Source organism: Oryzias latipes, chromosome 9 (assembly GCF_053564925.1).
Source record: "Oryzias latipes strain Hd-rR chromosome 9, Olatipes_Hd-rR_3.1".
Taxonomy (NCBI): Eukaryota; Metazoa; Chordata; class Actinopteri; order Beloniformes; family Adrianichthyidae; genus Oryzias; species Oryzias latipes.
In genome coordinates, this window is record NC_136245.1 from 24294105 (window position 1) to 24321174 (window position 27070).

Consider the following 27070-nt stretch of genomic DNA (forward strand, 5'->3'; position numbering starts at 1 on the left):
ACTTTAAATGTGTACTTCCCGAAAGTTGTCAGTTGGAAAAATAGAAACATTAAGTTCTGTCATTGAGTCTACACTATGGTTTCCTGAGCCAGCACATTTTGGTGAAGAGGTTATTAATATTGACATGTGAGCAGACAAGTGACAAAGACAAGTAGAAAATTTATTGCAGTATTTGTTCCACCAAAAGGGCACGAATCCCTTTTCCTCTTTTAACTTGAGTGACCTAATACAACAAAATCTACATTTACAAAATATCCTCCAGCAATAGGTCACATATACTGCATGCGTAGTTTCGGAATAGAATAAATTATATTCAGAGGACTCTGCCATTGTACAGCATGGACAAATAAAGGTGAACAAAAATAAAAATTCTTATTTTTATTTATTTTATTTTTTTTAAACGATTTTGTCCTTTTTTTCAAATATCTAAAAGCTAAAGAAAAATCCATCAGGATGCTAGTAATATAATTAAACTCCAAAAAACACTTTATTAAGAACATCAAAAAGACTAATTTCCAACATTCACTTAAGGTTTTATTCTTTTTTTACAGCTTTTTTTATTCAGAGATATAAACATTTTAGTTTTTTGTTGTGTTAAACTATGATACAGTGGGAGTAGAAATGAGCGACTAGAATCTGCTGCACAACAGCGAAGGAGCTCCCACAACAATGTTGACAAAACATTTCCCTCCACGTTTCGTTACTGATAGCCTTTGAAGGAATAACTGGCGAGAATTATTCCTTTAATGCCTTCAGGATTCGATCCTTCTGAACATGTACGCAAACATGAGCAGTCCCTCTGGTACGAGTCTTATGTTTTGTTTCATTTTTGCAAGAATAACCCATGTAAAAGAATGTAGTGTCAAATATTCTTGCCCTCTTGTGTTCTCTTACAAAAAATGAAGGAGAGGTCTGGTAGGAATCCAGTGAAGTTTGGCTGTTGGTTGGTGGTTTGGAAGGAGAAGCAGGGGAAGAGGGGAACAGATGGAAGTATAAATGGAGTGAGGGGAAACAATCCCCTCTCCCAAAAACAAAACAAAACAAACAAAAAAAATAGTAGGAGCCATTAGCTAGTCCCTCCTTCCCGTGCTGCATATAGTGAGCGTAAAGTCTGTACTACTTTGTTGCTCAGTTTGTGGTTGCTGGTCAAGGCAATCTTCTTGTAAATGATGTCCGACTCTTTAATAGTGTCCACCCAAGGCACCACTTTGCGGCCATCCCGTTTCTTGGCCTCCGCCCAAGGCCCTGAGTAGGAGCCCGCCATCCAGTGGATGGTATATCCATTGGAAGTCTTCTGGACAACTCGAGCTATCTGCGGTCGGTCCTTGTATTTGGGGCACCAAAGGGCAATGACATCCATAACATCAAGGATCTCACTCATACGACCAGGATCGGAAGAATCCCCCGCTCTCCTCGGCTTTCGTGATGACTGCTCAGAGTAAGACAGACAGAAGAAAAAAGCCGGCGTTAGTTCTTCTTTATGCTTTGCATGTTATTTTTGCATCTAGTTTGAATCTCTGCATCTCACCCCGGGGGTTCTTTCTTCACCATCACTGTCGTCGTCGTCCGTTTCTGGTCCCGCCTGATTGCGTGGACTGGGACCTGACATGGGTCCGCTGCCTCCCAATAGCGCATTTATGGCTTTGTTTCTGATGTTGGCGCTTGCAGATGCTTCCCCCTCCTCATCCTCTTCATCTGGATCCAGGTGTTCCATCAGCATTTTGAACTGTGAGCATTAAGTACATGGGCTGAGTGAAAGGTTCACAGATAGAGAGCTAGAAACAAAGCTAAACCCGAGGAATGTTTGAGTAAGGCAAACAAATGCATGCACACAATACATTCATCAGATGAAGCTAATTTGCTTACATCAAGGTACTGCTTTACTATCCGTCTTTTCACATCCTCCGTCAGTGTCGCGTGAGCCATGTTGTTGGAGATGAAGTCGATGGTCTGCCTTGGGTGGAAGTGGACGTTGCTTTTTCTGTTCACTGCCTTGTCGTACACCTTGGCCGACTCCGTTGGAGAATACTTCTGAATTTTACTGTTGGCAGAATAAGAACATTTTCGTTTACTCTGGAAGGTACAAAAAACAAAACAAAATTTGTTCGACTCGGAAAACTCCATCAACAGGCAACATGTGGACATAAATCTTTAGATGAAGCTCAGAATAAAAAAATGATTAAAATGAACTACAAAAAGAAACACAGAGACATATTTTTACTAGAAACAATTTACTCTTATTGTTTTCTGTTTTTTACCCATTTATTGCACTCAAGATAATAGAAAAACAGAAGAAAATTATATGTGTATAAATAAATACCAAAAACATGCAAAAAACAATTAGCTAAAAATAAGTTGAAACATATTAAAGTTATTTCAAATTCCTTAATAGCACTACATTCTATAATCTTAGAAACACCGCATTCCTACCTGTCAGAAAAACCGTAGAGATTCTTAAGATGTTGTTTCAGCACCAGCAGAAGCAGAATGCCCTGAACAGCATTGGCAAAGTCCAAGAGACCTGTGGGACTTTCTGGGAGGAGCCTCATTACTTTGTCCGCATCTTCCACAGCCAAATCCTCAAAATCCGACTCAGAATCCGAGCTGTTTGCAATGGGCTTTCTTGTCTTCTTTGGACGCCTAACCACATCTTCGTCCTCGTCGTTTTCGATTTCACTGTTGCCGTTTTCCTCCTTTTCACTTCTGGGAGAATCACAATTCATTTCTTCCTCTTTATCCTCCCCATCAGACGTGTTGACCCACTCTTTTACTTTCTTCTCTTTGCGCCTCGGTTCCTTCAGTAGAAGCTGCATAGGAAAAAAAAAGGAATTACATTTAGTTTTTCTTTTTACTTTTTGGGAATATAGACAACAAAAATAAAGAATTAACTTAATTTTTGTTTTGAAAGAGGTGCATAGCCTAAAGATAAGAGTATAATTGCCCAGAAACCAAGACAAAAAATAAACTTTGTAGAAAGGACATTGGTGGATTGTTTAGAAATTCAGCAAAGGTTTTTTTAAAAAGGACTTCAGACAAAATATTCTAAGATGAACAAAATGTAAACTATATATGGAGATGATTCCTACCTCTCTGAAAGTTTGCAACAAGTTGCTGCCAGAAACAGACAGAGTGATGTCTATGTGGTGCATGATGAAAAGAGGCTCCTCTTGACTCTGATAAGGAAAACAAGCCAGGTTGTCTGCTATGAACAGCAGCATGTTAACCTCTGTCTTCTGCAAGAAGAGAGAGAAAAAAAGTCATAGATGTTAGACAAATTTAAGGGTCTTGGTAACTTCTCAAGTAAAGATATATAAAGATTTATATATATGAGCGCAAAAGTATTTGCACAGAACTTTATTTAGACCTGGCAGGTGGTGTGCCAGAAAATACCAATTTACTCGGAGCGTGGCTGAGTTAGTGCAGGTAGACTCACAGCACTGTCATCAAAGAGGTTCAGCAACGAGATGAGAAAGGCCCTCCGATGCTGCCGGTTCCCACGGATCATGGTGTAAAGGTGGGAGCACAGAGCCGTGTGGGTCTCGTCCTGCCTGAAGCCTCTGATGGTGGTTTTACGAGGGGAATTGATGGCCTGCTGCAAGCTGTAAGACATCTTCATCCCAGCAACGGCCTTCATCTGTCATATTAGGTGATGAAACAAAACTCTTCAATATTGGGCAACAATCATCCCGCTTAAATTCATATCTCCATTCAATTGCATTGCGAGCAAATTTTTCTTGCTTTTCTGTAGCTAGTTGTCTTTTTGTGATAAGCAGTAAGCAAGAAAATGGGCTCTAGCAAGAGAAATGCAATAGTTAAAAGCAGCTCACATGGATGAATCCTGTGTATTTCTTATCAATCTCCACCAGTTGTTGGTCAGATTTGTTCCTCATGGTGGGTTCTGGGTCTGTTCCCATGGCTATGAGGTAGGGTACACACTGTGAAGGAATGAAAAAGAAAAAAGGAGTTTGTACTTACAAGCAAATACTCTTACCATGTTTTTATTTCATATTCTAAAACTAATCTTGATATATTAGGGAAATAAAAAACTAAAACAAAAAAAGTGTGAACTTCACCTGTACAGGATGGATGAGACCCTGGTTTAGCGTGAGAGCTATGACGTTGAGTGCAAAGTGCCGTACACTCGACTGGGTGTGGAAAAAAGCCTCCAACACTTGTTTCAGATAAAGTTGCATGATGGAGCTGCTCATTCCCGAAGAAATGTCTCCCATCTCCTTGAGATCCTCCTGCTTGGAAAGTTTCTTCCCTACAAATATGAAGAAATAAAAAGTGTCTTTAATCAAATATACCTACTTCATAAGCTAAATTTACCAGCCATATGCACACAATAAAGCAGGAGAAAAAAAAAAAAAAAAAAAAAGAATAGAGTGTGTTTCACTTCTTACATTCCCGATCTGCTTCCTGCATTCGCGTGTCTTCTTCCTGAAGATATGTCTGCAGGTTTTTGAGGACCTGGATTTTGAGGTTGATGGAAGAGGACCCATCAGCCAAAATGCCGTTGTACAAGGCCTTCACCTCAGGGACAAACATCTGGCTTGGATGCATGATCACTAGGAAACCTGAGAGAAAGAATCAGGAATGAGTTTTTTAAAAACGGTGCGTTCATGTACTGACACAAGGAAATCCTTCAAAAGTTTACATTCCTTAGACACACTTATTGCTGCTATGGGCTTTAACCAACATTTGTAACCACAGTGCTGTTCAGTGATGTAGAACTGCTGACTCCTTTTATTACTATACCAGATACCCATCCATCAAACCATTCCAAAATATAATCAACTTAAACTTCAAATTTCACCGGGCGCTGAGTGAATCCAGCAGTCAGTTAAATTGTTAACTAAATTTATTTCAAATCTCTTACATAAACATATTGTGGCAAATCTGTACAGATCTTTCTCATATTTGAAGAAAATTTAAGAATATAGAAAAATAAAATAGCCTCTGGTGGTTCCTGAGTGCATGTGAGACAAGAGAAACAGACAGAAATACAGAAGGTGGTGCTAATAAAAAAACCAACAGAAACCTGATCTTACCTAGACCAATGATTGCTTTGGTCTTGACCTCCTCCTCTTCATGCTTGGTGAAGTAAAGAAGCAGTTCAAGAACTTTCTCTTTGATAACAACCTGTAAAGAACACATCAAGAAGGTCTTCCGGTCATTGTGAGACACCACTGGTTATTTATTTGGTCTGTGGCACAACGTTAAAATGAAACGCTTTGATTTCTTTTGTTTAAACCTTTCAAACGTTCATGTTTGCAACAGTCTACCCACCTTGTTGTTGCCCTTGAACTCCTCCAGGTCAAAATCAAAGTGTCGGGCCAAGGCACCCACTGTGAAGAGCGACCGCAGCAGAAAAGGCTTGTTTACTACCAAGGATGAGCTGTTGGGGTCCTCCTGATGCTGAATCTTGAGCTTATTAAGTGCAGCTGGGGGGAAAAAAGGATTCAAAGGTTTTTGGTTTTAGTCAGAAATCAAATTATTACGGCAGAGACTTGACTTTTGTGTTGTATATAAATAGAGATCTCACTATAGAACTTGTTGAAGCAAGCCATGACAAACTTGTAGTTGTGAGTGACTTTGTTTACAACAGCTCCAAGGCAGCTCACACAGTGCTGAACAACCTAAAGAAACACAAAACAACAAAAGTGTCTCTAAAAAAAAAAACCTTAAAAGGAAGATTTTGATGATTATTAGGACTTGAAAACCACTGGCACACACCGTCATGCCGTGTTTGATGATGAGCTTCATGAGGTCTTCTTCAATTGTAGCAAGGAACGTTTCACTGGGATGTTCCATCAGAGGAACGACCAGCTCCAAAATCTTTGCCACGTTGCAGATAACCATGAAGTCATTGGCAGTCTGCAGGGAAGCAATTGGATGAATGCAAGAACGACTCCTGGAGATTCTCAAGTCAAAGCACAAAGAAACTAACTGAATGGTCAGATAGCATATGAGAGAACCACCACAACCGTACCCCTAGATAAAAGAAGAAAGTGACAATTCACATGTTATTTTTAAAATACGTGGCTGCATTTATTTTGAATGCTGAAAACACGTGCCTTAATATAGCTGCACTTCAAATATTTGCTGTGTCACTTGGTAACCATTCCTGTTTTTACATTTAATAATACGTGTAATATGTGTGGGCAGTGCGGCGACGTGCATCCGGGCCGCACGTTTTAGGTGTTCAGTTTTTGTGCGCGATAGCACTTAATATGCGTGCGATTAACAATTTCTCCAACACCTCAACAAATATTTTGTTAGATGGGACAATCTTATTTACGTTATTTGGGGAAATAAGGGGCAATGCTACTTTAAGGGATGCAACAAATAAACTACTTTTTTTTGCATTACTAAACAAGCTAAGACTAATCTTTTTCTGATCACTTTCTCCCAACATCACTGAAAAAAGGCAAAATAAATAAATAAAGTACTAAGGAAAAAACAACCTGACCTAACTCTTTGTTAGTGATCCTTATAAAAAAATAAACACCTTCATAAAATTTAATAGAAAGTCCTATAAACAAACTGATATGAACAATTATCTGTAATTACAGCTTCAAATCCCAGAAGATGATGATAATAAATGAAGCGTAACATCTCTAAACTATCCAAACACTAACAAAAATGTGTTCTTGTGAAGCAACTCTAAAAGACTCTCCTGCCCAAAACATTTTAACTGATGCTTTTCAAATAAACAAACAGTAAAAAACACACACAAGCATTTGATGGAAGTGAACTTACATTACACTTTGTTGTTAGATATGGCTGCATGGTCATGGCATGCTTGACCATGAGCTGGGCTCTGATCTTGCTGAAGAGGTATAAAGTGGTGATGCACGCCACGAGCCGTGTTGAGTTTACCCCTTTGTTTTCTGCAGGCGGAAAAAAAAAAAGAAGAAAAGTAAGACGCTTTACTTAATTCGGATATGTACAAAAATGTTGCTAATAATGACATACAATTAAAAAGCTGCATACCTGCAAGAGACTCTTCGTATTTAAGGATGTGTTCTACCAGATTGTCGACGAGTTGAACACAAGCCTTTTTCGCTGGTTTGTATGAAGCGTCCTCTTCAGATTTGAGGAGCTGAAGCAGAGGAGAGGAGGTTTTTTAGTTTTGTTTACAAAAATTGTTAGAATGCAGAAGTAACTACATTTGCAACACTTACATTTTGAAGAAGCTGTTCAAACCAGTCATACCCAGTGTCTCGGCACGCTGCCACCTGAAAAAGTTGTCAGATTACAAAGATTAGTGACCAAAATCCAAGGGATCTCATGCCTAAATCCTGGTTTTGTTGGACGAATATTGATTAAAATCCATGAGTCACAAACTTTGTTGAAGTCTTCAAATTACAGAAATCAAATGGAATCATCCAGATGAACAAGAAATGAAAAAAAAAAAAAAGGTCAGAGGAATAGATTTTCATGACTTTTGTTGCAGTTTTACGCTGTTACGGCTAATATTAGGCTACAGCCAAAGAAAAATTACCCAAAAAAATCAATTAATCAAACTATTCCTGTAACAGACGATGACAGCCATCATGCAGTCTCAGATTAATAACAGACAGACGTATAGTGCAGGGAGACTGACTTAGAGTGTCATAGTGGCATGATGCCTATATAAATGCTTACTTTTTGTTTTGTCAACATTTATCAAGGCAGAGGCTTCACCCCACAAGAGGAGAGGAGCATTTTAAAAAATTATTTAAATACACAACAGACTGAGAAATCATTTCAACTTACAACATCAGTGATGTTGAGAATCTTTCTGGTCATGGTCTCTTTGTCATGTGCTGGAGTTGGAGTGAACCACAACTTCTGGAATGTCTCATTGACCAATTTCTATAAAACGGCAAAGTGTAACGTAATGATGGATTAGGTAACAATGGAACTTAAGGTCAAGAGCACTAAATGATCTATACGATGAGTCATTTTGTATCTGATTCCTACCTTGATGCCTTCTTCATCATTGACTCTGCGGATCATCTTGACACACATCTCAGTAATCTTGCTGAAGGTTGGTTGCTCCAAGCAGATGTCTCTGAGGATCTTGATCACTCGCTTTCTGACACTGATACCAGTATCCTGCACACCAAAACATTAAACATCATTGACATGATAATAGTCTGCTGTGAAGCAATGCATCAGAAGCAAGGCTCTTATTTACACGAAGATCTACAAAGATGCAGTTACACTTTTTTACCAACAGGTGACAGCAGAAGGCCAAGGAAGAGTAAACTTAGCTTGTAAACATCCTCAGATTACCATAGCAACAGGCATCACATTGTCAACATATCCACTTCCTAGGAACACGTTTTTAAGATTGAGTTTTCCTTTTTTAAGTGTGTTGTGCTAAAAATGACCTCTATCATTAAGACATTTTTGAACATCTGTTGACTTTAACTAAAGGTCAGATTTTACTTTCATGGACCGGCCTGTACGAGGCTAAAGTATGGGTCTTTGATAACTTCCAGTTCTTCCTAACTTTTGAGGGTAAAGTTCATCTTTGTCCCCTGTAAAATATATGCAACTGCATGAAACTACATTTATACTCTAGATTTCATGTAGGAACCAACTACAAAATTCCTCAAATAAGATAAAACAGCCTTAAGCCTTATCCTGCTTTCATGGAGCGACGAATAAATAGAGACAGTCACTAAAATGGGTATTTTCTGAATATAATCATACAAATGAATCCACCGTTTGAGCAAGTTTTTTAGCAGCGTCCTCATAAGATTAGACAGTCGGTTGCTGACTATTATGCAGCAGTCTTATTGTTATAGTGTGTGTGGAAACAACGGATGCATTAAATCCATATTTTGATTTCTTTTTTCTTTGAAGGCAAAGACTCTTCTTTGTTTCCTTACCTGCTCTTTTCTGCAAAAAAGAACATTTCCAAATATGTTTTGTTTTTTGTTAGCTTGGGGATTTTAACTTAGCGTTCGGCGCAGCTGCTTTAAGAAAGCAGAGGATGTGTTTTGGACACGTGAGCAAGCGATTTGACATGTGTCAAGAAGGAGTCGGTTATGGTGAGGGGAATCCTGTAGTTTTCCCAAATAAAAGCCGCTTTCAGAATCATTTTATAATTACAACGGAAAATGTAGGTCGTGTTTTTCTTTGGTCTGCGTCCAGGTACCAACTGTCCCTCGGACCGGTACTGGTCCGCGGCCTCAGCGTTGTGGACCACTGATGTAGAGCACAAATTCTAATAAACTTTTGACCTTCGCTCAAACCTAACTACAGCAGTTCTACTTTAAAGCCAATATATATGTAATGCAAAAATAAAAATAAACCTATAAAGAGGGTTATTATCAGACACACTAAAGAGCACGACACGACCCAGATGCAAAGGCAAAACGCTGTAATGTCAGATAGCTTAGGAAAAACCTCGAAAATTACATTAGAACGATCTGGGAAGTCTTTTCATAACATCCCTCCAAAAAGACTAAAGCAGGAAACTTACCAGTATTCTCTCAATGAGCATGTCATAGTACTGCTCTGTGAGCTGGGGTCTGCTCAGCACAAATTTGCCCAACAGCTCCACAGCAGCTTCTCTCACGCTGGTGGAGTTGTCCATCAAACGGCCATGAACTCCACGCTGCATTTCAGACTACAGAAGAAAACAATATCAACTGTACCACTGGACTAGGAAACGGGACTGAACAATGACCAACATATGAAACAGGGGCAAAAGGTCTAAAATGGTTTTTCATTGTAAAACATAACAGAAAAACTGTGGAAATGGTGACATTTGAATCATTCAGGGGCATGATAATTTCTTTGAAAAGCACATTTAAACGTACCCGAGCCAGAATGCTGGGGTCCACTGCCACAACCTCAGACAGACATTTCATGGCTTTAGTCCTAACAGCAATGGCACTTTCTCCAAGAACTCGCAAGATCTAGAAGCAAAAATGTAAACAACTAATGGTCAGAATATTAATCCTGCTGAACTGATTTGTCTTTGGAATTTACTGAGGTATACATTTTCGTTCAGGTGTAGCATATGTTGTATATGTAATCTTACCTGTGTTAAATAAATATCAAAACTCTGGGCAAACGGCCTCATGGAGGCCAAATAACGTACGATGAGGCAGGAGTCCTCATAGTCCACAGTGTCAGAGTTCATTCTGAGAAGAACAGAGGTGAAGAAAGTTTACACACTTAAAATATTTGCAGTTACACCAAAACAAAATGTGCAAGTATTTTCTGTAAAACTCCACAAAGATTCAAACAGTCAAAACTAGCTTATCATGGAACACAGCTTGGAGAAAAACCCAAACAAATTCTTACTTCAGTGTGGCAAAATGAGCCGGTGTAGTTTTAATGATGCCGCGCAGGAATTTTTTGCGCCTTTCTGCGCGCTGCATAATTTCCCCCGTTGTTTCCATCTCCTTTGCATGTTGTGGTCCGTCGGAAGAGTCTTCGTCCTTTGGATTCTGGTTTCGCATGGACTTTTCGGCCTCTGTTGTGGCATCTCGGAACCACTGGGCAACATAAAACTTTCTAGCAAACTAAAAGACAACGAAAACATCACACAAATTATTTATACACAAGGAAAAAGAAAGAAAACCAACACAATTAAGGAATTGTTTTTAGCTTTGTGATTAAGTTAAAGTGTTATGCATTGCATGGTATTTAACAATGTGCCAACTCAGAAGAGTTATTGATTTGATGTCAGCAACTTCACTCTTATGCATTACTACACAGTCTGTTTAAATAAATAGTTTAACACAAAGGATAACAGATTTATTTTCAGATGACTGCACCAGCCGTTTAGGTCATAAAACTCACCACCAGCGATGGATCTGTCTCGGCGTTCTCTTCCAGGTAGTCCAGTAAAGCCTTCTGAAGCTGCTGGGTTTCATCAGTACCTGGAGACTATTTAATGACAAAGATACTATGAAATCTTTTACAACAATAAATATATTATGAAGTTTAAAAGCACAATACGAGTTGAATAAAAAGATAATCATTTCAATAACAAGAGTATTATCATATTTTCTCCACAAAAATGATTGTGCCCTATATTCCAGAGTGGTTTACATGTGGATTAGGATTCAAGCAACAATCCTATTGCCATAAGAGTGTTGCTTGACATATTTAACGAATCACATAAATCCATTTATGCTTTAGACCAGTCAGATGGACGCCTTCACGTTGTTGACCTATCCGATGGAGCCCTTTTATGTTAGATGTTATAGATGAGGGTCATTTGGAGTAGAATTTTTAAGCTATTGTAGTGAAATTATGCTTTTGGTTGTTTTGCTAGTTGTTCATGCATGTCTATTGATCACCAATATCGCATATCACAAAGTTTCCTTATAATATGAAGCCCTAATGTGGATTCATTCTGGTTGTGCTTATTGATGTTGATTATATTCTAAACATGCTAAAGCGGCTGACGTGTAGCGGTGTCAGACTGTGTCTTTACTAACAAGGAGTTACAGGTATTGTGAATACGCTAACACAACTAACATGTAGCGTGTTACAAACAAGTTCTCAAGTTGACATCTTCAACTCTTTGATTAATACGTATATTTTAGTGCGCTTCATATTTAAGATAAGTTTGAAGATAGATTAATTAATGACAGTGCGTCCTATAGCAATGAATTTGCGACATGAAAATAGTGTGTACCTGTTGTAGGATACGATCAATCGATCTCTGGTCCATCTTGCTGGTGACTGCGTCCTTCCTTAGACGAGAAGCCACGGTCCCCAAGTAATCTAAGGATGCTACTCTGAGCGCCATTTCTGTTTGTTTATTACTAAACTGATGAACCTGAAAAAAGAGGAGAAAAAGACAGAAGAACAAGGACTGTCAGAGCAGAAGGCACCATTACCAGACTGACCCTGACTGACCTTCAGATACAAATAAAAAAGAAAGGAAAAAAATGTTTTACCGCTTTGTGGTCACAAATGAGACAACCTGTAAACATCCACCTAAATGTGACAGTAATCTGTCCCAAATTAAAGCTACACTCTGCTTTTCCAAACATTCATACATAAACAGACTCTGGCCTCACAGAGTGGAAGGGTTTGATGGCACTTACCAGCAGTCTACCGAGCAGACTGAGCAACAGCTCAGCAGCAGGCCACTCTGGTTTGTTTACAGTTGAAAGGAGGTCCTGGACAAAGTTTTCAAACAACGGACGGTAATCCTCTTCTCCCTGCTTGCTACCACACCTGGAGGTGGGGAAAGTGGAGGAAAGTGGACGTCAAAACAAATACAAGCTAAAAATCTGGTTGATAAAGATTATGACAAAAAATAATTGTAGGAACTTAAAGTTAAGAAGAAAAAAAACGTAAAATAAGAAAAGTGGCTAAATAATCCATCAAATCACAAAAAGTGGAGAGAATGGTTTATTGAAATATTTAAAAATGTTCCAAATCACAAAAAAACAATAGTTTTAAAAGGGAAATTTGACATATTATTATTAATTGGAGTCTTATTGAATCAGAAATTCAATGGAATTGTAAACTTTTGAATTGAAATGAAATCCCCTCAACAGGTATTGATACCGAGCTCTATCCAAAAATAGAATACTGTATATTGAAACAACCAGTATGTTCTGACAACAAAAATGTGATTAAAAAAAACACCATAACTTTTTGAAAAAAAAAGTTAAACTGACAAAAAGTAGGGAAAAAGTTGATATTTACTTTTTGAGGAAGACTGAGAGGAAGTTCCGTGCCGTTCTCATTGCAGTCTCATAAGAGTTGGTAATTAAGACATCCTGATCCACCTAGGAAAAGAAAACAGCAAAAGAGATTTCAAATGACTGAAATTGTAAATAATGACGCTTTTAAATCCATAATTGGGATAAACAGCTTTTTTGTGGCAAAACGTTTTCCATTTACCTTATTTTCAAACTCTTCAAATACATCTTTGTCGCTGGGGAGATGGACCACACACTGGATCAGCTGCAGAACCAGAGCAGTGACCATTTGGATGTACATCGGCTCTCCATCCTGGTCTGAGCTGTTCAATCTAAGATACAAGAGACCAGGATGAGTTGCTAAAATGTGCTCTCCCTATTTATACAAGGAAATTCATATGACAACAGCAATGAAATGCAATAAACTTGTAAAATACAGAGTAAACAAGTAACCTGAAATTCCTGAGAGAGCGTTTGCTGGTGGGCAGTCTGGCTAAAGAGGTAAAGATCTCCTCCAAGATCAGCTGCCGGTGTTTCTCATATCGTGAGAACACCTAAACAGACAGAAAATCATATCAACAGTTACTTGCATAAATGCTAAACTTTAAAAAGACTAAAGATAACTCCAAAAACTTTTGATTATATGGTTTACCATTGTTACTAGCTTAATGGCACACAACTGCAGCTCACTGACGTTCTCCACAAAAAAAGGAGTGATTCCCATTGAAGAAACCTGAAAAAGAAGTGAGGAGTAAGCATCGGGGATGTAACTGTGTAGTTTTCTTAATATTAAACTGAGGATTTAGGTGCAAGACAGTAAAAGTGTGTAGTTTCACCTGGAGAATGGTGGTGTCTGTCAGTAGTTGGATCTCTAAGAGCTCAGAAATGTTGCTGACGATGTCACAAACTTTGTTGTATAGCATGACGATGACACGCTGCTTGTGTGTCGAGCATTTTGCACGCTTTGCCTTTGAGCTCAGCATGCCGCCTGGTAAAAAAAATAAAATAAACATAAATGAAAGGAAACAAGGAATTAAAAGCTAAAAACATTAGATACTCTAAACAGAGTTGAAAGAAACAATTATCTTTAATCTATTTTTAAATGCAAACCTCCCTTTGGAGGATATCTAAAGTAAATACATTTTAAAAAATCTTTCAATTGTCTAAACTTAGCTAACTCATGTAAAGCAGCATAGGCCCTCTGTTTCTCATTTCCCTTCTTCCGCTGGAACTCAAATGAAAGGTTTGAGGCTTGTGGATTTCCAGAGAAAAAACACAGTCACCTCCGTGTGGGTCCACCCTGTAGACCGGATCGTACTGTGGATACAGCGTGTTCTGAAGGTGGAACTTGGTGTATTGTAGCACGCGCTCAATGACATCCTCAATGTAGACCGCCTTTGGCATGCGTGCTGAGGTCATAACATTAAGAGCTGTCAGACAGGCATCTGCAGACTTTGTGACTCTTTCCATTATCAGATCCCTCCAAAGTCTTTCCTCGTCTTCAGCATCTTGGTCCTAAGGTCAGAAAGTAAGAAAATGTCAATACTTTTTTTCTGAGAACAACAAAATATTTAACTGTCGTAAAAACAATGACAAATAATAGAGAGGACCCACATGATTCATCAAAGTGGAAAGTTTGGATCCATCCTGGATGTTCTTTTCTAGGATGTTTAGGAGCTTCACTAACTTGTCTGATGGTATCTGCAAAACAGAGAGAATTCCAGGCAACATTTAAAATACGATTCCAGAAATGAGCTAAAGTGAAGTTTTGGCATAAGTCCAGAACGTACCCTGCCAGTGATGCCCATGGCCTTGATTTTGGCAGATTCGCTTCCCAGCTCATTAACCTGGTGTTTACCCAGCAGCAACTCCTGAGGTATTTCATCATCATCTGCCGCTAAACAACACAAATAATAATCAAATCAAGTGTAATCAGACCTGGAAACTAGATTGTGCTCCATCCACTGATCATTGTGATTTACCCATGGCAGTGAAATCCACATCCTCCAAACTGTCCAGTATGTTGTCGATGCTTGCCAAGAATCTCTTGAATGTGGAAGAGTCCATTAGCTCCTCTTGGGTAAGCTTGGGTTCGTATGCTTTCCTTTTCTTCTGCTTTTCCTTCATTTTCATCTTTCTGGCAACTAAAGGGAAGAAAACTCAGTTTTCCAGATCCACTTTTTATTTTTTTCGCGCCAGTTCTAAATGTTTAAATACGTCACATTAATTAAGTATAGACTTAAAATATTGATAAATTTGCACATTATCACATTGACAAAATCTAAAGAGGCAGGCAACAATCCTAATGTTGAGAAGGTCTTCAAGACTAAGGTAGACTTTTAAAAATGCTTGAATACACACTGTCACTAATGCTGGGTGGTGGAGAATCTTCTTCCGATGAGTCCCGATAGCGGCTCCCTGAGCCCCGCCGGCTGTCTTTGTGTCCACTCTTCCTGTGTTCACCTGAAGCCCGCCGTTCCCTTTCTTCAAACTCCCAGGCCCGGTCTTTGTCCCGGCGGTGACGTTTCCTCGCAGCTGTGTAGCAAAAGAATCCCTCAATTGAACTGACAAACTATTTAGAACAAATATTCTGACATCCGTTGCAAATAGGGATGTACGATAATATCGGCTGCCAATAATTATCAACCAATAGCGAACTATGACTCCATCCCGATAGGCCTAATAAGTGAAAATGTGTCGATTAAAAGGGCAGATAGTTAAAATCTCAAATTTCACACTTGCGTTGTGAATCCCCCCTGACAACATCATGTCTCCTCTGTCCATGTAAGTGATGTCATGGTTCAGCGCCTGCTAGAGAACTCTGGAACAACATGGTGCTCCATTCGCTTGTGCGGGCTTACTTTAGCATGTTAGAGACAAATGATTAACGTAATTTTTGCTAAATATGTTAGACATTAGTACCACAAGGGGTAGAAGAAAAAAAAAGCCAGACTTTATCACAGCAAATCTTACAAGTCGCCTGGAAATCCATCAACTCGACGTATGGAAAGAATATGAAGCTGCCAAGAGTCCTAACGTTAGAAGTTACCCAGAGAACTTCAGTTACCCTTTAACACCACAGCTTTAGCTCCACTGCTGACATTCTTTCGACTACTGTAACTCTTTAACCATTTATGCAGTTAACGTAATTCTGATGGATTCTGTCATGGAGAAAAGTGGTTTTGCGCCAGTATGCAACCCTTTACGTTAGTAATGTGTTGCATATTAGTGCAAAGCCGATATGAAAAGCCACTTTTCTTTGCGTCAGAATCAACCTGATTGATTGTATTGATTGTGTGAATGACAAAGCAATAATCTATATATGGCAAAGCATCAAAAAGACGATTAAATGTGTTTATACAGTTGTTTGCAGGTAAAAAGGGTGCTGTGAGTTTATGGGATAAATCAGAGTTAAACACTATTACTTTGTACTTACAAGTGATTTTTTTCGGCTATTTAAAGCCAAAAACAATTATCGGTATCAGATACAAGAAGTGGGAAATAATCAGTTATCAGTCATAAAAACTCCTTGTGCATCACTAATTGCAAATGAAGGTTTAACCACAAAATAATGACTTCACTCACATTCTCCATTGGCATCCAAGTCATCATCTGAGCTGACCTCAGCGTATTTGGGCTTCTCGTTTACAGTGCTTCGTTTTCTCTTGTTCATCTTTACCCTCTCACACAAGGGCATGGTTGATTCAATTTCTGCCAACAACTCTGGCGGCAGTTCTTTCAGAACTGCTGGGTCCATTCCACCTGGCAATTCCAAAGAATCTCAAATTAAAGTAAATCAACATCAGAAATGAATAATGCTTTGAGAATTAATAGTAACACACTGTCCTACAACCAACTCACAAATATGAATATGGGAGTCTGGTCCAAATCAAAAGCAGGCCATTACAAAGCTTACATGTAAGACAGTCACGGCGGTAACCACACGCATAGTTTTGGACATTTGAAAGATTGTTTGAAAATACGATTGAGTTAAGAGATTACAAATCGCTCCACAATCCATATCTGACAAAAATTCTGTTGTTTAGCAAAAAAACCTGCAGCCAAAAAGACTGCGCATCGTCCATAGAAAGAATGATTGGAGAACGTTCAACATCATTTGATATTGGAAAAACAGACATTTCAACTAAAATATAAGACTCGTACTTTTAACAAAAAAGGAAATGAAACCAACGAGTATAGGGACATTTTATGGACAAGTCATTCTGGAGAGTTAAGAAAAGCTCCAACTGTTTGTTTAATCTGGTTGCACTTTTATGTAAATATAACCCTTAAACAAAAAAGAAATGCATTTAAAGGATGAATTACTATACAGAAGAAAAAAAGGAAACTGGAGTGAAACCCTTAAAAAAGAGCTGATATAAACAGTTTCATTTATGCAAATGTTCTTACTTTTGCTGGATTTCGATGAGAACCTGTTCTTTCCAGATTTGCTGTGCCGAATAATCCTCTGAATTTGGTCAACTGAAAGCTTTTTTAGAACCACCACAGGCTTGGGCCGCTTCTCAAAGTCCCTCGCCAAACCCAGCCTCTCCAATTTAACCTTAGGCTGGCCCCACATCTGACTTTCAGTGGATCCACTAACATCCTTTTCACGATTAATCTGAAAGAACAGAAAAGAAAGTCATGAGCAAAAAAAAATATATATATGTATCAAATGAAATACAATTTTTAATAATTGGAAATCAAGAAATATAAAATGTAAGCAATGATTTTCATGAAATCAGTGACTTTGAAGTTAGTTCCCATTGATCAGACAGCAAAGAAATAAAGGTATTTTCCACTGTTTTTCGGTAAAATTGTATTTCAATTTAGAATAATGGAAGCTTATAAGGTTTTTTCTTTTTTTAAATAAACTATTGCAAATGCCCATGAAAAATTTATAAAAAGAATATGAAATAAAAAAGTATTTGCTGACAGGGAAAATGCTGCTTCTTTCCATCAACGTTTTAGTAAACATTTCCCCACAGTGGAAAATCTCTTTAGCATGTTTGCTTAACACCAACTACCTAACATTAATATAGTAAATAAAATATTCCTCCTACTTCTGAAAAATGGTTAGGTGTGGGTTAATGTATCAATAGAATTTACAAAGGCAAAACCAGAATTTAAAAAGGCATAAAATGGGAAAAAGAAATCATGAATGAGCAGTGGATTGATTTGGTTTTGTGAGACAGCAAGCAGTGACAGCTGAATGATTGGTAGGTGGGTAGATTATTGGTTTGGCCAGTCCAGATCACCTTAGGGATCTGGAAGTTCTTCAGGGCTCCACTATGCCCTCCCAGGAGGTGAGCTGGGAAAGAATCTGGAATTTTAGCAGCTGTTGAGGCTGGTTTGGAACCATCGTGCCTACTGCTGCTCCTGCCGGGCTCTCCCGTGGAAGAAGCGTGGTAGCCCAGCCTATCTCGATCGCTTCGGGAGCGGGAGTCAGGGGACCTCCTATCTCGACTCCCAGTCTCACTTCGATGCCTTCTGTCCCTGTCAGATTCACGGTCCTTGTCTCGTCCATATTCTCCGCGATGTGATGACTTGGACATCTCTCCGCGTCTGTCTGAGGACTTCTCGTCATGCCGGTGTTTCGAAGACTCTCGGCCTTCTCTCCTGCCGTCGTGTTTCTCCACCCTGTTCTTGATGACATCTGGCCGTCCGTCTGGCTTCAACCGTAAAGCTGTGTCAGAACCTTCCACCGCAGCCGGCCCACTAGTTGGTTCTTCCGGCCAACGTTGGGCTTCGAGGGCAGGAATAGGAGCAGCCAGACAAGGGTCGAGCTGGCCATCAGCTCGGCCTGCCTGCTGGAGGTCGATGCTCACCATGAGGGGAGGGCGGCTGGCACCGTTTCCGGCTGCAGTGGCCTCTTGTGGCGTCAGTTTGCCAGCATTGCCCCCTCCAGTTGATCCACTGCCTGGGGCACCTGTGGGGGCACCTGCTCCCCCTGCACCTGGTTCAAGGGGAAAAGAGTCCTGCTTTCTCTTTTTCAGTGGCTTGTCTACAAATAGAAGAGACAAAGAGGGGGGGGGGGGGGGAGTCAGGATACTTTTAGATTGTTGCTTTTATTTATGCAAAAATGGTTACATTGAGCTATCCACCATACCTTTATCTTGTACCTCCTTAGAACACTTCTCACTAGCTGCTTCACGTTCTATCCTTTCAATTTCTGCAAGGGCATCAAGCTCTGCAGCGTCATAAGGGGAGCTGGGAGGCTGAAGACCACTGGCTCCACCTGCCTGCTGGGAAAGCTGCTGCGGATGCAATCGAGCGGCGAGATTTTGCTGGAGAACAGGAACGTGCTGAAATCCTAGATCTGCTTCCATATTGTCCGAATTTTGATCCATTCCTCCAACATCTCCTAATAAAAAGGTTAAAATGTTCAAAAGGCAAATAAGCTTAACATTATTTTAAAGCCATTAGTTTCCTATATTTACTAAATTGATAGCTGTAAAAACTAAAATAAAATGTCAATATTACCTGGCGGATCGGATCCGTTTGACTTGACCCGAGACAGCTTCAGCGTGAGTTTCGTAGAGTCCTTGTTTGGCGAGCTAACAATGTCATACATGTCTTTCTCCTCTTTCACTTCAGGGACTTTCTTTCGTTGTTGTAGCAGCTGCTTATGGTCCGGTCCCCCTTCCCTCGGCGAGGGCGCATATGGAAGCGGTGACTGGAGTATCAGTGGTGGTCGAGATCCCGCTATGAGATAATCCACCAAGTTTAGAAAGTGACAGCAAAAGTTAATTAAAGTCATCCTTCCAAAACGCAAAAAAAACAAAAAACGTTAACACACTGTAAAGCACATGTAGAATGACCGTTTATAGGGTGATTCAAATACTAGCAATATCCCAACTTTTCTAGAAGATTTGTCTTTTTTTCTTAGAGTATTTATGTCAAGAAATGTAAACTTTTTTAAGTAGTTGTAGCATTTTTTGTAAGAGTTCTGCTCATGTTCTCTACCTAGAATACAAATGTTTAAACCATTTTGATTTGTTGGCTGAATTATTCACCTATGTTTATTTAGCAGTTAACGGCTATTATAACTGCCAACAAACATATGTGCAACAATCGTATCTTCTTTTTATATTTGTTCAATTACAATAACATTAATATATGGAAGAAAAGCACTGATGTTATCCAGTGACAACAATACCAACCACTAAAAGTTTTTTTTACTGTACATGAAGCAATCTCTCTTAATTATTTGCAACCTAAAAACTTTTTTTTTTATTTTATATATTTTTTAAACATATTTTTTGTGTGTGCTTATTTTTTTGCAGTGGCTTTTTGAACTGCTTACATTTGGGTGTTCCATCGCTGGACGCTGGAGAACAGCCCGACTGTGGAGACCTCAGGGGGAAAGACGGATTCCTTAAGGTGGAGTCGCCCTCCTAGACAGGAAAAATAAAAAGAACATCAAACATTTTCTTGAAATTTGGCCCAGAATTTCTTTCACCCAAGCTTTAATATCGATTGCAAACAAACCGAAAAAGATATCAATAGATAAAACTAAAGCAATTATGTACCTGATTGTGTCAAAATTGGTATGTACAATATTAAACGTATATTTGTAATCTTGAGATGATATAGAAAAATTGAACTCAACAGGCGAGTATATTATTACACAGAAAAAATGTTGGTTTAAGACGAAATTCACTGCATTGTATTTTTACTGTCTTTAGATTTATTTAAGCTCCAGAATTCATGTCTTCAGAAAAGCTGCATTTTAAAAGCTGATCAAAACATTATATAAAGATAAAATAAAAATGCAAAAGCATAAATGGCAAGAAACAAAAATGTTTGGTTTTGGTAGAAAACGCCCCATCATTCATACCTCACTGCCCAGGCGTTGCACGATGTTCAGGTAGTCTTCATGTCTGTCTGGGTGGTGATTGGGAGCACTAGCCATCTGCCCCGACACTTTGCCCTCGTGGATATTTCGCATTCCACCGGGCACCAATGGACTTGCAACAGACACTGAGAGGTTAAAGGAAAAAAAATAGTTAATTCACTAAATAATATTTAAGATCAAACAAAAACTAATGTGGCTTTGAGGATTACATTCTCACAATTCTTTCTTGCAATACGACCAGTTAAATAAGCTGTTTTGCATTGAGATTTTTGTTTTTGCTTTTGCATGACATCGAAACAAAATTCTAAAAGAAACTTTTGTTACGGAAAACAGAAAATTGTTAAGTTCTGGTTGAGGAACATCACTAGTTGCACTGAAATCAATGTTTTTCTAATCATCTGACTGATCCCCCAAATTCAACGTTGAAAACATGATCAAAAAGAAAACAGAATATCAACAAACGTCGCTTAAAATTAGACAGTATAGTGTTCGCTGGTCTTTTACAACATGCAAATGGGATAGTTATTCATTAATACATAAATACTTTGATGAGACACAAAGTAAGACCAATGTAAAAAAAAGCTTGATTTGATACAGTGATGTACTAAACTCTACCACTCCTCCTCACGCACGCACGCATTCCAACATGCCAACACTAACCAGCAGTCTCACCTTGTTGGATCTGCTGATGTTGGTTGTAACTGGGAGGTTGTTGATGGGGATACTGCTGGATGTAACCAGGAGCAGGACTCTGAGGAGTGTAGGGGCTCGGTACTGGACTGCTTTGCTGGCCCATGTACCGACTACTTGAACCTGACTGTGGCGCCACAAAACGACTGAAAAATATTAAGAAGAAAAAAATTTCAATTCCTTCTCATTCTCTTTACTCCTGGTTGCAAATTCACATTAATAATGTTTTAAAATGAGCAGCAATACGAATGTCAGTTTAATTTATACATCACAATTCCAACAACCATAGACTGCCAAATGTGATGCACACTACCAATAGTCCGAAATAATAGCTGGTATTTGTAGCTCACCTTGATGGATTGGGAGAAATTGCAGCTGGCTGGAAGTTTGCAGGTTGGGCAGGGCTATGCATGGAATTCTGGGTGACCTTGAATGGAGGTACCATTGGCTGCTGCATAACATCTAAAAATTAAAAACAAATAAAAACAAGAAACAAAATAAATTAAAATGTTTTCTTTTCATATTCAAAAAAGAAACCGTTTTTTGTAATTTTGCAGTTTTTAATTGAATAATTACAAGAGATAAACCGATGATAAAGAAGTATTTATCGCCATACTTTTCTCCCTGAAGATGCCAGGGTGCCTGGCAAGTATGGTCTGCAACAACACTGGTGCATCTCCCTCTGGCTCATCGCTACCAAGGTTGTCCTTCAGCTCTCTGAAATCACACCAAAAACATCCTCAAATAAAGTAGAAAGCTATCAAAGGAAAAAAGGAGAGACTGTTTATAATATCAGGAAGCAACAGGCTCCAGTAAGTAAGTAGCATACCAATAACTCCAAACCATAAACATTTCTGGGATAAAGGCAGCACAATTTAAAAACCTCTGAAGTTTTAAAACTGGGTAGAGATAAATGGATGGAGCACTGCTCCTCCTCTGCCAATTCTGACTATAAGACTTGGTGGGCTGCAATGAGGCTGAACTAGGTAAACAACCTGCACCTCTCCATGTTGGAGAACACCCAGTCAGTTGTTTGGGGTTTTTTTTGCCTTCCAAGAACCAAACCAGAGAAACAGGCCTTAAAAAGTTGAAACATGAGGAGGAAAATCCCTTACAGGTATACCTATAAATCTACCAATGATAGGATGTAAATTTCAGGTAAACAAATGTTATAAATTCAATTATTTCCTCTTAACCACAAAAATCAAAACAAAATGTAAGGCATCTGATTGTGTTTTCCTAATTTGACTGCTAATAAACTGCCCAATTCCTTTTATTTTAAGGCAAAAAAATAACTTTTACCAATGAACACAAAACTGTTTCCTGTTCACGTTAAACATTTGCAAATGGGGGGAAACGATGTTGACTCCAAGACAGATGCTATGTCATTTCATATTTCATTTCATTTCAAATGCTTATTATTTTATTTTCAAAATAACAGTGCATTCTTAGATATCAGCAGTGGCATCTATAGTGCTGTTAGATTCTCCTGATTTGCCACACAATGTACTTTTAAGGTAGACTCAAAGTTTTACCACATGCAGCCCCTCAAGTGTGCCCGGGGCCTTTAAATGTGTTCATCAAGATACAGACATGAAGACATTTTATCTATACAACAGATGTATTGTTTAACACACTCACATGTGCTCTGTGGAAACCTGGCTGAGGCCATGAGCGAGTTGGGAGGCAAGATTTTCATCTCGACAGCCCAAGAGACAAGTAACTTCCTCCGCAATTCTCCCATTGAATAAGAGGCTCTTAGTGGTGGTGGCAGGTAGAGGAGAGGGGAGGGGCAGCTGGTTCAACACTACAACCAAGAGAGGGTTTCAAAAGGTCAGATTCAAGTATTTAGCCAAATGAAAACAAGACAGAAAAAAAAGGGTAGGAAAAACAATCATAAAAGAGAACACCAATGAAAAAGAATACACAACAACATGAGATCCAGAGCGAACACGAGAATATTTTGCATTTCAAAATAGAGAAGATGAATGTAAAACCAGGCATCAGTGTGGTATGCAGTCAATTGTCGAATACTCACAGTCTGTGAGGCTAGCGATACCAGCAAGAGTGGTGATGGGAACATGAGGCATATCCCCATTCATGCTGAAGGTGAGGGTGGGGGAGTGTGTTCATACACAGGAAGATCAGGGGGTTGAAGAACAACTCCCGTCCTCACATCTCCTGGCACCTTCAAAAGAACATGGACAAATAAACCTAAATGACAAGCCGAGAAAACTTTTAGTTGATAGAAGCTTAAGGTAAAACATATATTTATTCTACTGTCAATGCAAGTGAATCACCAAAAGGCAGAGAATAATAAATATTTTCAGTTGGGTAAGGGCTTTGTGCATTCTTTGCTTCACTTCAAGTAGAGATGATGCATGCCAGGTCGAAAAATGTAAATACTCCTGACTGGATTGTTCCACAAGTTTTCAAACATGCACACAAATGTCACTGACATTGTGTAGAAACGGAGAATGCACTCCAAAAGTGCTAACAAAGTGCATGTTTCTAAACATATAATATTGATCTAAAAGGAAACTAACAAGCCTCTAAGTTTACTGATAAAATGCCATTTATAAACCAATAATTTAAGAAATAGGTGCACATAAAAGGAAAAGAAGACTTTTACGAGAGCGGAGAAACAGAGTAAACCTTTTACTTTATAGAGCTGCGGATATTAGTGTTTTAAGTCAAGGTTTAGGTACTGGTGGTAATTTTTTTTTTTTTAAAGACATACATTTGGTCATTAACATGTGTGGGGTGCATTCAGATTAAAGAAATATATAATTAAATGTCTATGAATCTAAAGGTTTAATAAAAAGGAATGCTCCATTTAAAGTCAAATGGCTTGCATACTGCACAGTGTTTATTATTATTAACAATGCATTAGGCACACGCCTAGTTAAAAATAATAAAAATGCTATATTCGATACACTGTGGTTATTACAACACCATCCAGCCAAAAATGAACATCATGCATGCTGTAATACATTGAATTGTGTGCACATTAAAAAGTCTATATCTATTTACTGTATGCACAAAAAAAAACAAACTTCATTTAGTTTGAATTGTTACATTTTAAAGCAACACATCACTGTAGGGCATTCACACTTTAGGCAATGTCAGGTTAGTTTTCCATTTCACAACACTTTCTGTACTCAATGTTAATCCAAGCTTTTACTATGTGTAGTAAACAAGTAAGATAACATATACAAAGAGACTGCTGTCAAACATATTTAACATAAAGGTAGAATCAACAACAATCAAAAAATACCCGTGTTAATAAGGACAACTAAAAGATGATAACATGGTTGTATGAATTCTGTGCCATCTCTGCTGGACTGAGTACTTTTTTTTAAAGAAAAGGTTTTTTAAAGCGTGCTAAAAGAGAGCATGTAGTTTAAGAGGCTACGACACAACATTTCCCTTTCTACATTCTTAAGAAAAAAGGGGGGAAAGTGCCAAACATTACAGTGTGGACTGTCACACTGTTACAGCTTTTTGTAATAAATGCAAATACTTAGCATTCGATCCGGGAAAGACCATGAGTACAAAATGACCAAATGAATATGCAACAGTTTTTCAGCAACAACTTCTGCATTTTACTGAGCCGGGTGCGATTGCAAAGTTGTACTACAACAAGAAAGCTGGAGTCGATACTGAAACTTATTCTGCACAACGTCGCAGCACCACTGGAGGATCAACAGATGGAAAATGTAAACAGTATATTAGCAATGGATACGGTTAACACGCTGAAACTGTGCGGTTTTCCTCTGCACGCACGCAGGGGCTTGGCTCTTTGCTGACAGCTGTGAGACTGACAGGCAGGAGGCAGCACAAAGGAACAGATGCACTGTGATGGTTGGTAGCGGCAGTAGTGGGGGGCTGCATCCTCCAGAAGCCAAAAATAAAAGAAAAAAGAAAAGAAAAAAAACACGCACATTGCACGTTGAGCAGGCAGCGACTAATCAAATGCTGCGATTTCTTTTTTCCTTTTCATTTCACAAATATCTGCCCACCAAACCAAACTACACGCAACTAAAGTGAAGTTGTGCTGAAATCGTTTTCAAACAAAACGAAAACAAAGACGAGCTATGCCAAAAGCTCCATGAACAACACAATCCGAATAACTTCAACTAGTTTTGATCCTACAGTAAAACACAAACTTATCCATTTTAACGGTAGTCCCAGTTGAATCGCGGGGCTTTGGTTCACTGCTTGCAAGCAGAAGCATCAATCAGCCGCTGTGTGAAGTTGAGCGGATGAATCTTGGGAACTGTCGCCGAAGGAAGCTACAGTCAAGCTGAAGCTACGATGATCATTCTCAGTCATACAGAAGCCTATCAGTCGCTAACAATAATAGTCTTGTATTAAATGCTGGCTAGTTATGCTAACTTACTAGCAGGGACAGTTATTGGTTAGCGTCTATCGCCGCTTCGTGCTTAAATTCGGAAGCCTAGGCTCAAATATCACTAGGAAGAATAGCTCCGAGTGTAATGATTCTACAACATTTAACCATGCACTTGGGGGAAGAAAAGTGCAAGGTTGAAGAGTACTTGTGTGAGCAGCTTCGCGGTTCGCAATTCCGTAGCAACGGCCCAATCCTCGGGCTCGAAATGACATCCAGTTGAGGCCGAGCGCCTCAGCACAGCAAAAACACACCTAGCTAGCTTTGCTGGCTAGTTTAGCTAGCTTCCGTTACCTCCCGTCAACGATTCAAAACTCCGCAAGTGGTCTTGCAATAATGCATTTCCTCGTCCTTTTTGTGATAAATGTAATCCTCAAAGTGAGTTTCGAAAAGCAGCAAGGTGAAATATTTACCTTCTGATGTTACGTCCAAAGGGAGGGGAATGTTTTAGCTGTCCGTGTGCGTATCTCTAGCTCCCCCTTTCTTCTTTCTGGCAGCTCCTCCAGAAGGAACTCGATTGGCTCGCAAGCTAGCTTTTGAGCTAGCTTGGTAGCTATCAACAATAATCCGGGTCGGACTGATTCGTTCTTCCTCCGTCACTTACGGGTGAATGTTTCAACGTATCTTCATGGGGAAACATTCGTTCTTCGGAGTCTCAGTCGGTCTGCGCCGACATGAAGAATAGTTCCAGCCAATTTCGACAATAAATGAGAAATATGACGATTATTGCGATCACCAAGAGGTTCTCCTCTCGTAGAACAAAATGCCGACCGGAAGTTCTGTCGTCTGACTGACCAAAGATCTCAGGAGTGACTCCCTCCATCGGCGCCAAACAAAATGCCATGCAAATTTGCACATTCGAGCCGCTAGGGGGCGCTGTATGACACTTTTTTTGTTCAGTGAAAACTTGAGTACAAAGACACAAAGTGAATATTTAAATTCTTTCATATATAGTGACAAAAGACTGTTGAGAAACTATAATCCAAGGGTCTCAAGATCATCTCAGCGGGGGGTTTCTCACTGCTCGGGTAAAAAAAGTATCTAAAAATATCCACTTTACATTATAAAAGACTGAAAGTGCAAATCATCCCTGTTCTTCTTGATCTAAAAGCCTTTTGTGAACTAAGAAACGAGGACATGTGCCTTTTTTCTGTTTGGGATAACACTTTGGTAGATATTCCTCTTCAAATACATTTTGGAAACATACTTGGGTATTTATGTTTTTTTGGTTATGTATTGCACAGAAACTTTAATGAATTCAGAAGAAAGGCATTTAAACAATAATGTTTTGTTTTTCAAAAACTGCAATTAAAAAAAGCCTTCCTCTTCTCAGATTGTAAGAACACATTTTCTGTCTAATTTAGTTCTATTGGATCTTCCAAAGCTGTAGTTTTTTGTCTGTTTGCTTAAATATTGGTACCATCGAACTAGTCT

The 27070-nt window shown here is 39.0% G+C and overlaps 1 protein-coding gene across 2 annotated transcripts; it reads right to left on the reverse strand.

The window, feature by feature from the left end:
* Positions 1–139: 139 nt before the first annotated feature.
* nipbla (NIPBL cohesin loading factor a) lies at positions 140–26480 on the reverse strand. 2 transcript variants are annotated; one of them, XM_011479041.4, is made up of 48 exons: positions 26050–26480; positions 23264–23413; positions 22867–23032; positions 21842–21942; positions 21576–21687; positions 21208–21371; positions 20518–20660; positions 19984–20074; positions 19161–19382; positions 18787–19041; positions 18506–18681; positions 17088–17298; positions 16263–16439; positions 15039–15212; positions 14660–14821; positions 14468–14574; positions 14292–14378; positions 13961–14192; positions 13514–13665; positions 13330–13410; positions 13131–13231; positions 12880–13009; positions 12682–12764; positions 12072–12204; positions 11657–11800; positions 10813–10899; positions 10312–10532; positions 10046–10148; positions 9822–9920; positions 9482–9628; positions 7969–8103; positions 7762–7860; positions 7188–7241; positions 6997–7105; positions 6763–6893; positions 5737–5877; positions 5546–5639; positions 5290–5444; positions 5052–5142; positions 4404–4577; positions 4074–4264; positions 3828–3935; positions 3434–3634; positions 3087–3233; positions 2431–2807; positions 1867–2041; positions 1529–1726; positions 140–1429 (listed from the first exon to the last, which is right to left on the reverse strand). In XM_011479041.4, exons 2-48 carry the CDS (start codon positions 23325–23327, stop codon positions 1067–1069), a joined length of 7068 nt encoding a protein of 2355 aa, XP_011477343.1. In that variant the 5' UTR covers positions 23328–23413; positions 26050–26480; the 3' UTR covers positions 140–1066. The 2 variants fall into 2 exon arrangements, with proteins under 2 accessions (XP_011477343.1, XP_011477342.1); XM_011479040.4 differs by having other exon boundaries at positions 17936–18681.
* Between the last annotated feature and the right edge of the window lie 590 nt (positions 26481–27070).

Excerpts from the sequence above, each read along its gene's own strand:
- nipbla (XM_011479040.4), bottom strand. The coding sequence starts at position 23,327 with ATGAATGGGGATATGCCTCATGTTCCCATCACCACTCTTGCTGGTATC. Across the intron at positions 12,205-12,681 it reads CTCTCAGTCTTCCTCAAAAA|GTGTGGTAGCAAGCAGGGAG; the intron begins GTAAATATCAAC and ends CCCCACCTCCAG. Across the intron at positions 2,808-3,086 it reads TGTTGCAAACTTTCAGAGAG|CTTCTACTGAAGGAACCGAG; the intron begins GTAGGAATCATC and ends TTTCCTATGCAG.